Consider the following 11,080-nt stretch of genomic DNA (forward strand, 5'->3'; position numbering starts at 1 on the left):
ACCAGGATGGTCTTGATCTCTTGACCTCGTGATCCACCCGCCTCGGCCTCCCAAAGTGCTGGGATTACAGGCGTGAGCCACCGCGCCCGGCCTCTACAAAAAATTTAAGTTAGCTGGGCATGGTGATACGGGCCGATAGTCCCAGCTATTCAAGGGGCTGAGGTAGGAACATTGCTTGAGCCTGAGAGGTTAAGGCAACAGTGAGCAGTGATTGCACCGCTGCACTCCAGCCTTGGTGGCACAGCAAGAACTCTGTCTCAATCAAGCAATCAAAAGTTAGTTAATGAAAATTAAATAAAATTGAAAATTCAGTTCTTCAGTCATAGGAGTCATATTTCCAAGTGGTCAACCACGTGAGACTGATGGCTGTTGTACTGTCAAGCATAATATAGACTATTTCCATTATTGCCGTAAAGTTCTCTTAGACAGCTTTGCTTTGTGATAAAGTCACTAAGCATAACTCAGTTATAAGGTTGGGGTTGGTGGGGATGGAAGGGGAAAGAGGAGATGTTGGGCAGAGGATACAGAGTTTTCATTAGACAAGAGAAGTAGGTTCTTGTGATCTGTCATACAGGATGGTGACTGGAGTGAATAATATATTTTATATTTAAAAATAGCTTAAGGAATAGATTTTAGGCCAGGCGCAGTGGTTCACGCCTGTAATCTCAGCACTTTGGGAGGCCAAGTTAGGAGGATCACGAGGTCGAGAGATCAAGATCATCCTTGCCAACATGTTGAAACCCCGTCTCTACTAAAAATACGGAAGTTAGCAGGGTGTGGTGGCGTGTGCCTCAGCTACTCAGGAGGCTGAGGCAGGAGAATCACTTGAACCAGGGAGGCGGAGATTGCAGTGAGCCGAGATCACGCCACTGCACTCCAGCCTGTGCAACAGGGCGAAACTGTATGTATGTATATAAATATGTATGTACATACGTGTGTGTGTTTGTGTGTATGTGTGTGTGTGTGTGTGTGTGTGTGTGTGTGTGTATGCCAGGTGTGTTATCTCATGCCTGTAATCCCAGGACTTTCCGGGACTTTGAGAGGCCAGTGCGGGAGGATTGAGCCCAAGAATTCAAGGCCAGCATGGGCTAACATAGTGAGGTCCCATCTCTACAAAAAAAAAATTTTTTTTTTTTTTTTTTTTGAGACGGAGTTTCGCTCTTGCTACCCAGGCTGGACTGGAGTGCAATGGCGTGATCTCGGCTCACCGCAACCTCCGCCTCCCGGGTTCAGGCAATTCCCCTGTCTCAGCCTCCTGAGTAGCTGGGATTACAGGCACGCACCACCACACCCAGCTAATTTTTTATATTTTTAGTAAAGATGGGGTTTCACCATGTCGGCCAGGATGGTCTCGATCTCTTGACCTCGTGATCCACCCGCCTCGGCCTCCCAAAGTGCTGGGATTACAGGTTTGAGCCACCGCACCCGGCCAAAAAAAAAAAAAGATTTTAAATGTTCTCACCACAAATAAGTAAGTATATGAGATGACGAATGTGTTACATAGCTCAATTTGATTGTTTTACATGTATACATTTATCAAAACATCACATTGTGCTTCATAAGTATATACAATTACTATTTGTCAATTTAAAACTATTAGGCCAGGTACAGTGGTTCGTGCCTGTTTTCCCAGGATTCTGGGAGGCCAAGGTGGGTTGATCACCTGAGTTCAGGAGTTCGAGACCAGCCTGGCCAACATGGCAAAACCCCATGTAATTTCTCTACTAAAGACTGTATTTTCTCTACTAAAAATACAAAAATAAGCTGGACGTGGTGTCACGCACGTGTAATGCTAGCTACTTGGGAGGTTGAGGCAGGAGAATCCCTTGAACCTGGGAGGCAGAGATTGCAGTGAGCCAAGATCGTGCCACGGAACTCCAGCCTGGGTGACAGAGTGAGACTGTCTCAAAAAAAATAAATAGCCGGGCGCGGTGGCTCAAGCCTGTAATCCCAGCACTTTGGGAGGCCGAGGCGGGTGGATCACAAGGTCAAGAGATCGAGACCATCCTGGTCAACATGGTGAAACCCCGCCTCTACTAAAAATACAAAAAAATCAGCTGGGCATGGTGGCGCATGTCTGTAGTCCCAGCTACTCAGGAGGCTGAGGCAGGAGAATTGCCTGAACCCAGGAGGCGGAGGTTGCGGTGAGCCGAGATCGCGCCATTGCACTCCAGCCTGGGTAACATGAGTGAAACTCCGTCTCAAAAAATAAATAAATAAATAAATAAATAAATAAATAAATAAATAAATAAAGTAAAATGAAACTATTTTTAAAACAGGTCTGGGATAATGACAGGGAGGATACTAAGAGGGAGATACTGGGATTTGAATAGCTAAAGCCATCTAATTAGGAATGAATCAGCATCAGAAGCAGTGGACTTCAGAGTGGAAAATTACAAGATTCCTATTGAGATAATTTAGTGGTGTATTTAGCGGGATTCAGAATATTATCCCCAACATAATAGATTTTAATGACCTTCTATAAGAAATTTTCTACTCTATTATAAACACAGTCTCTTTTCATAGACTTTTTAAAAAGTTATTTTCTTTGTCTTTATATTTCTTTGCCTTCATCATTAACACTTGCTTTTCCGTTCTCAGTGTCTCATTTTTGTTGATAAAACCTAAATCAGAATTTTCCATACTGCTATCAAGATGTATTATTTCATTTGATTCCCTCTACAGTTCTATGAGGCATTATCACCATTTTTTTTTTTTTTGAGCTGGAGTCTTACTGTATCACCTGGGCTCCCAGGCTGGAGTACAGTGGCACAATCTCGGCTCTCTGCAACCTTCGCCTACTGGATTCAGGCAATTCTCCTGCCTCTGCCTCCCAAGTACAGTAGCTGAGATTACAGGTGTGCGCCACCATGCCCAGCTACTTTTTATATTTTTAATAGAGACGGTTTCACCATATTGGCCAGGCTGGTCTCAAACTCCTGACCTTGGGATTCACACACCGCGGCCTCTCAAAGTGAGCGTTATCACATTTTACAACGGAGAAGATTAAGACTTAGAGAGACTGATTTATCTGAAATTATATGGCAATACTAGGTCAGAACCCAGACATATGATTTAGTATTAGTTTTAGGTGAATAAGAGGCCTAAACATATAGTTTTATCCTCTCATATCAAGAGTCCAGACATAGGCAGTCCAGAGCTAGTGTTTAGGCTCTACTGCGTTGCTTCCCCAGGTTGGCAGATACTGGAGCCGTCAGCTCATTATACAACATAATGATGTGGTTCCATCCCAAGATGGCTACTAGAGCATCAGCAGGCAGCTTAATGGAGGAAGAAAACAGAAAGGGTATGCCCCATACATTTAAAGAGACTTCAAGGTTTTATATAAAAGTTCTATTTATAAATATCTCAAGAGTAACATGGCTATCCTAGCTGCAGAGAAGGCTGAAAGTATAGTCACCTGGCTGGCAGAAATGTACGCAGCTATTAGCCAGACATGGTAGCATGTACCTGTAATCCTAGCTACTCTAGAGGCTGAGACAGGAGGATCACTGGCGCCAAGGAGTTTGAGGCTGCAATGAGCTAGGATCATGCCACTGTATTCCATCCTTGAGTGACAGATTGAGACCCTGCGTCTAACACACACAAACACACACACACACGCACGCACGCACACACTCTTAGCTAAAAATCGGTTGTTTTGCAAAAGAAGGGAAGACCGGATTGGGATGTAACTAGCAATCTCTGCTCCAACAGGCATTTTGATATTTGGTCTAGTGCTTTCCCTCTGTTTCATGTTATCTCTGACTTGTTAGCTAATGATTTAATCATCTAAGCCTCTAGGGCTGCCATTTTTTCCAAAACTTTTCTGTCTCCCAGATGAATAATTACAATAAAAGCTACAGTTTAATGAGGACTTGCTTTGTTTTAGGGGTTATTCTAAATATTTTGCGTGTTTTAAAACTTTTTTTTTTTTTTTTTTTTTTTTTTTTTTTTTTATATTTTTTTTTTTTTTTTTTTTTTTTTGAGACAGACTCTCACTCTGTCACTCAGGCTAGAGTACAGTGGCACCATCACACTCACTGCAACCTCTTCCCCCTAGGTTCAAGTGATTCTCCTGCCTGAGCCTCCCGAGTAGCTGGGGCTACAGGCATGTGCCACTACACTCGGCTAATTTCTGTTTTTAGTAGAGACAGGATTTCACCATATTGACCAGGTTGGTCTCGAACTCCTGCTCTCCTGGTCTCAAGCCAGTCCACTCACCTTGGCCTCCCAAAGTGCTGGGATTACAGGCATCAGCCACCATGCAGTCTTTTAAAAACATTTAATCCTCACAACTACCCTGTGGAGTACATATCATTATTGGCCTCTATTTTATATCTGAAAAAACTGAGGTACAAAACCATCAGTGATTTGCCCATAGTTACACAAATAGTAAATGGCAGAGTCAGAATTTAAGGCCAGGAAATCTAGCTCCAGAGCCCATCCGCTGAAGCACGCCTTCTCTACAGGGCCTCCTGGAGGAGTGCTGGAATTGCCCAGAGGTTGAAAGTGGCCTTTACCACCACTGGAAGCCAGGCTGATCAAGCCATCTCCGTGCAGGCATCCCTTCTCAGGACTGTTCAAAAGCTGTATTCAAAACAGTATATTGGCTGGGCACAGTGGCTCATGCCTGTAATCCCAGCACTTTGGGAGGCTGAGATCGGCAGATCACTTCAACCTAGAAGTTCCAGACCACGTTGGGCAACATGGTAAATCTCCGTCTCTACAAAAAAAATACAAAAATTAGCCTGACGTGGTAGCGCACCTGTAGTCCCAGCTACCTGGGGAGCTGAGGCAGGAATATTGCTTGAGCCTGGGACGTTGAGGCTGCAGTGAGCTGTGCTCACATCACCCTGAGTGGCAAAGTGAGACCCTGTCTCAGCAACAACAAAAACCAATATATTTAATGTGCCTTCTTGTTTTTCTCTTCACTGTCCCCTTTCTTCTGTCACTCTTGAAGACCTGAGGCTGGAAAAAGAGATTGACATGTTTTGTTTTGTTTTTTTTTTTTTTAGAAAGTTTTGTTCCTGTACCTCATGTAGGAACTTGCATGAGAAGATTGTGCTAGGTAATTAATTAGATGTCTGCAGAGAATCTAGAGGCTCAAAATTTCTACATCTGTTAATAGAAATTTGATTTCCAAGTATGGTTTTTTATTTCTCCTCACTCCACTCCCCTGGTACAGCGTTATGAGTTGTGACAGATAAGAGCACCATCCATTGGTCATTCCACCCCTCTTCCCGACAGACAACTCAGTGAGACTGGGGCTTGACTTTACGGTGCATATGTAGCCTGGCTTCTCTGTAAGGGTGAAACATCTCCCCTTATGGTGCTCTGAGGCTTGACTTCTGGCATTCATTTAACATTGGATATTTATTGAACACTTACTGTTTACCAAGCATTCACAGTGCTGGGGATTTTGTGGTGAATGAGGCAGGCATAGTGTCTTATTTCACAGATTTTATGTTCTAGTTAAGGGGAGAGGCAGAGCAAACAAAGAAGCAAAATAAATTGGCTGGGCATGTTGGCTCATGCCTGTAATCCCAACACTTTGAGAGGCCAAGGCAGGAGGATTGCTTGAGCTCAAAAGTTACTTTTTTTTTTTTGGAGACAGAGTCTCACTCTGTCATCCAGGCTGGAGTGCAGTGGTGCCTTCCTGGCTCACTGCGACCTCTACTCGCTGGGTTTAAGTGATTCTCCTGCCTCAGTCTCCAGAGTAGCTGGAATTACAGGTACCTGCCACTACACCCAGCTAATTTTTGCATTTTTAGTAGAGACAGGGTTTCACCATGTTGGCCAGGCTGGTATCGAACTCCTGGCCTCAAGTGATCCCCCCACCTCGGCCTCCCAAAGTGCTAGGATTACAGGCATGAGCCACTGTGCCCAGCTGATTGGTTTTTATTGATTTGCAAGTCTGAATATGAATCTTCGTCAGCTATGTGCATTGCAGATCATCTAGTTTATAGTTTAATTTTAGACTTATTTACAGCATTTTATTTGCATAAAAATTTATTTTTATGCATTTCCTTTATGGTTTATGTTTTATTTAAGAAGTCCTTTCTGGCCGGGTGCAATGGCTCACTCCTGTTATCCCAGCACTTTGGGAGGCTGAGGGAGTCGGATCACAAGGTCAGGAGTTCAAGACCAGCTTGGCCAATATGGTGAAACTCTGTCTCTACTAAAAATGCAAAAACAACTAGCTGGGCATGGTGGTGTGCACCTGTAGTCCCAGCTGCTCCAGAGGCTGAGGCAGGAGGATTGCTTGAACCCAGGAAGTGGAGGTTGCAGTGAGCCGAGGTGGCACCACTGCACTCCACCCTGGGCGACAGAGCAGAACTCTCTAAAAAAAAAAAAAAAAAAGAAATCCTAAGTGTGCAATATTGGCCATATATTGCTAATTGTTGAAGCTAGATGATGTTATCAGGTTTATTTATGATACTAGTCTCTCCTTTTATATATGTTTGAGATTTTCCATAATAAAAAAATTTTAATTAAAACAAGACCACTGGCATGCATTTAATAGCAAATATGCTTAAAGTTTTATTGTAGATGAAAATCAATTGTCCTAATAATAAGCCAGAGCTTATAATTTGGTGGGGTAAAAGGGTTTACTTTTATCTCTGTATTTGATCTTGTTTTTGAAGATGGAGTCTTGCTCTTGTTGTTCAGGCTGGAATGCAGTGGCGTGATTTCGGCTCACTGCAACCTCTGTCTCCTGGGTTCAAGGAATACTTCTGCCTCAGCCTCCCGAGTAGCTGGGATTACAGGCGCCCAACACTACGCCCAGCTAATTTTTGTATTTTTAGTAGAGATGGAATTTTACCTTGTTGACCATGCTGGTCTCAAATTTCTGACTTCAGTTGATCTAGCCGCCTTGGCCACCCAAAGCGCTGGGATGACAGGCAGGAGCCACCACCCCGATCCATTTGATCTTTTTTTCTAAAAACCACTTTGTTGTTAGGTTACAATATTACCAAGAATAATTGCAATTTTACATGGAAAAAAAGGAAACTTTACATACCCTGAGGTCATAAAGAATATATACCAACATATTCTTCTTCTAAAAATTTTAGTTTTACTTTAGGTTTTTCCAAAAGTTTGGTTTTTGTTTTACATTTACATCTTTGTTCCATTTGGAATTTATTTTTGTAAAGCAGGTTTCCCTGTATCCTAGTTCTGTGTTCTGTTCCAGTGAGCCAGTGAGCAATTGCCATATTTGCAGTATTTAGCCTTCCATCCATGAACATGATATACTGTTAATTTATTCAGGTCTTCTTTTATGTCCTTCAAGGATGTTTTGTAATATTTCCCATAAAACCCTTACATAGTTTTTGTTACTAATTTAAGTATCATATTTTCTAGTTATTAGCAGTATGAATATAAATGCTGTTTCTTTCTCTTCAACTTCTGTCAACCTTACTGAACTGTCTTATTAGTTCTATAATAGTGACCATAATAACAGGAATTCTTCCTTTGGTTCTGACTTTAATGGCAATGCTTCTAAAGTTACATCATTAAATCTACTTGTCATAATTTTTTATTTTGAGATGGAGTCTCATTCTGTCACCCATGCTGGAGTGCAGTGGTGTGATCTCGGCTCACTGCAACCTCTGCTCGAAGGTTCAAGCAGTTCTCCTGCCTCAGCCTCCTGAGTAGATGAGGTTACAGGTGCGTGCCACCACGCCCGGCTGATTTTTGTATTTTTAGTAGAAACAGGGTTTCACCATGTTAGGCTGGGCTGGTCTTGAACTCCTGACCTCAGGTGATCCGCTCATCTCAGCCTCGCAAAATGCTGGGATTACAGGTGTGACCCACTGCTCCTGGCCTATAAATTTCTGATAAGTATGTCTTGTCAGGTTAAGAACATTCACTTCTATTCCTAGATTGCTATGTATTTTTTTTTTAAATCACAAATGAGAGTTGGATTTTATTAAGTATTTTTTTCTTAATCTGTTGATGATCATGTCATTTTTATTTTTAACCTGTATATATGGGGTTATACATTAATAATTTTTTTAAAATATTAAGTTCTTATCAAATCGCACTGCCATGTGTGTACCTATGCAACAATCTTGCGTGTTCTTCACATGTATCCGCAAACCTAAAATGCAATAAAAAGTAATAATAAGTTCTTATTCCCATTGCTCAGGCTGGAGTACAGTGGTGCAGTAACGGCCTTGACCTCCCTGGGCTGGTCCCTCCCACCTCAGCCTCCTGAGTAACTGAGACTATAGGTGTGTGCCACCACACCTGGCTAATTTTTTGTATTTTTAGTAAAGATGGGGTTTCGCCGCCCTGGGCTCAAGTGATCCACCTGCCTTGGCTTTCCAAAGTGCTGGGATTACAGGTATAAGCCACCCTGCCCACCCTAGTAATAAATTTCTAATTTAAAACTATCACTTTCTTCCTGAAATAGTCCAGTGTACTCTCCCAACCTTCAAAATGAACATATTTTTGACTCATAGTTGTTTCATGGGAGATAACATATTTTTTTCATTTTCTTAAAGGTTTTTACTCTGCTGCTTACATGCCATTTATTCTTTCTTTTCTCTTTCTTTATTCCTTTCTTCCCTCCTTCCTTCCTCCTTTCCTTCCTTCCTTCCTTCCTTCCTTCCTTCCTTCCTTTCTTTCTTTCTTTCTTTCTTTCCTTTCTTTCTTTCTTCTTCTTTCTTTCTTTCTTTCTTTCTTTTTCTTTCTTTTTCTTTCTTCTTTCTTCTTTTGACTGCGTCTTGCCCTGTCGGCCAGGCTGGAGTGCAGTTTTGCAATCTCGACTCACTGCAATATCTGCCTCCCACGTTCAAGGGATTCTCCTGCCTCAGCCTCTTGAGTACCTGGGACTACAGGTGCATGCCACCACACCCGACTAATTTTTGTATTTTTATTAGAGACAGAGTTTCGTCATGTTGACCAGGCTGGTCTCCACCTCCTAATCTCAGCTGATCCACCTGCCTCAGCCTCCCAAAGTGCTGAGATTACAGGCGTGACATGGGATTATTATTTGAACAACAAGTGTGTGTGATACTATTCATTGTGCTAGGGGAATACAGAAGGAGAAACTTCCCGTCAAACCTCAGTATACTGTATTTAAAGGACAACCTTACCTTTTGGGAGAGCTGCGGGATTGATTTTAGAAGTAGGTGGGGTCACATTAGAATAGATCAGTCTCCTTGGACCTTATATTATCAGGTAGAACAATTCGAGGTCTTAGGGAATCACATGACAAAATTAGGGGTGTAGAGGACTAATCTGGCAGCAGAGCTTAGGAGAAGAGAATCAGTAACAGAAGAGGTGAGTTACAGAGTAGCTGTAATCTGAGTTTGCAGCGATGAGAATCTAGTTCAGACTAACAGCAGCAGTAATGGAAAGTGAGAGTAGCATTGCAATATGGCTCAGTATTTGTGTAAATATAAAGAAGGTGAAGAAGGGAAGGGTTGAATGTCTTTCTAGGGGCTAAACAGCTAGGAAGGTTGAGCTCCTGTTGATTAAGAAAGATTAGAAAGGAAGCCTTTGGGGACGTCACATGTTTGAGGAGCTGTTGACTACCTCTGTACAGCATCCAGGATATTATCATATGCAGCTCAGTGAACGTTTTTTGGTGATGTCAGTGCTAGTGAAAATCACAGCTCTTGAAGAGAGAGAATCTCTCTCTCTCTCTCTCTCTTTTTTTTTTTTTTTGGAGATGGAGTCTCGCTCTGTGAGCCAGGCTGAAATGCAGTGGTGCATTCTCTGTTCACTGCAACCTCCGCCTCCTGGGTTCAAGTGATTCTCCTGCCTTAGCCTCCTGAGTAGCTGGGATTACAGGTGCCCGCCACCATGGCCGGCTAATTTTTTTTTTTATTTTTAGTAGAGATGGTTTCACCGTGTTGGTCAGGGTTGTCTCAATCTCCTGACCTCAGATGATCTACCTACCAGCCTCAGCCTCGCAAAGTGCCAGGCCTCAGGTTTACAATAGTGGGTATACAATGGTTGGAGAGGCTGCTAGAATAACAAATAGGCAGGTTAGTGGCATACAGTATAAAGCATAAGGCAGTTAGAGTGGTGTCTAGGTTAGTATTGTTGAAATCAGAATCCGGTGGTTTTTAATCTAACTGGAGCAGTGCTGTCCAGTAGAACTGTCTGCAGTGGTAAAAATGTTCCACCTTACACTGTTTAGTATGGTAACTGCTGGTCGCATGCAGCTGTTGGGCACTGCTGGTGTACCTGAAGAAATTAGTTTTTTAAATTGTGGTAAAATATATACAACACGAGATTTGCCATTTCGTGCCCTCCTTGCGCTTGGTTGCCGCCTCCCAATGCCAGCTGCTGGGGGACTGGGAGCGCTCCCGCCTTGGGTTCTTGTCTGGGCACAGTGGCGCGCAGATGTGCCTGGCACCCATGCTCACTTCCTGGAGGAGAGAGCTAAGCCTGTCTACTGGATACCTGCAGTTGGAGCACAAAAGGAGAGATTTCATCTCTTCTGGGAGTAGGAGGCTCTATTTTGACACTCATACCTTAGTGTGCTTACTGGAAGACAGTGGATTTGCTACTAGACAAGCAGAAATCATTGTGTCTGCATTGGTCAAGATCCTGGAGGTCAAAATGGACATCGTCTACAAAGATATGGTCACCAAGATGCAGCAGGAGATGACTCTTCAGCAGATAATGTCTCAGATTGCGAATGTGAAGAAGGACATGACTGTTTTGGAGAAGAGTGAATTTTCATCCCTTAGAACAGAAAATGAGAAAATAAAACTTGAACTACACCAGCTAAAACAACAAGTAATGGATGAAGTGATCAGAGCCCGGACAGATACCAAATTAGACTTCAACATAGAAAAAAGCAGAGTAAAAGAATTGCATTCACTGAATGAAAGGAAGCTGCTGGAATTGAGAACAGAAATAGTGGCATTGCATGCCCAGCAAGATTGGGCCCTCACCCAGACAGATAGGAAGATAGAAACTGAGGTTGCTGGCCTCAAAACCATGCTTGAGGCACACAAGCTTGATAATATTAAGTATTTAGCAGGGCCTATATTTACGTGCCTAACAGTAGCTCTGGATTTTATTGCCTGTGGATCTAATAAAGTGTGTATTTAAA

At 42.7% G+C, this 11,080-nt stretch overlaps 2 protein-coding genes across 4 annotated transcripts in view; both read left to right on the top strand.

The window, feature by feature from the left end:
* SMG6 (SMG6 nonsense mediated mRNA decay factor) overlaps positions 1-11,080 on the top strand; it is a 241,390-nt gene that overhangs the window by 169,403 nt on the left and 60,907 nt on the right. The window lies entirely within an intron of this gene.
* LOC108313307 (mitochondrial calcium uniporter regulator 1-like) lies at positions 9,862-11,080 on the top strand. Its single transcript, XM_037743157.1, has one exon. The coding sequence runs from the start codon at positions 10,363-10,365 to the stop codon at positions 11,077-11,079; it is 717 nt and encodes a 238-aa protein (XP_037599085.1). The 5' UTR covers positions 9,862-10,362; the 3' UTR covers position 11,080.

The sequence above is a fragment of the Cebus imitator genome, unplaced genomic scaffold, assembly GCF_001604975.1.
Source record: "Cebus imitator isolate Cc_AM_T3 unplaced genomic scaffold, Cebus_imitator-1.0 Scaffold136, whole genome shotgun sequence".
In the NCBI taxonomy this organism is placed as follows: domain Eukaryota; kingdom Metazoa; phylum Chordata; class Mammalia; order Primates; family Cebidae; genus Cebus; species Cebus imitator.

Bases quoted from the DNA above. Each gene is read 5' to 3' on its own strand.
- LOC108313307 (XM_037743157.1), top strand. From the start codon at position 10,363: ATGTGCCTGGCACCCATGCTCACTTCCTGGAGGAGAGAGCTAAGCCTG.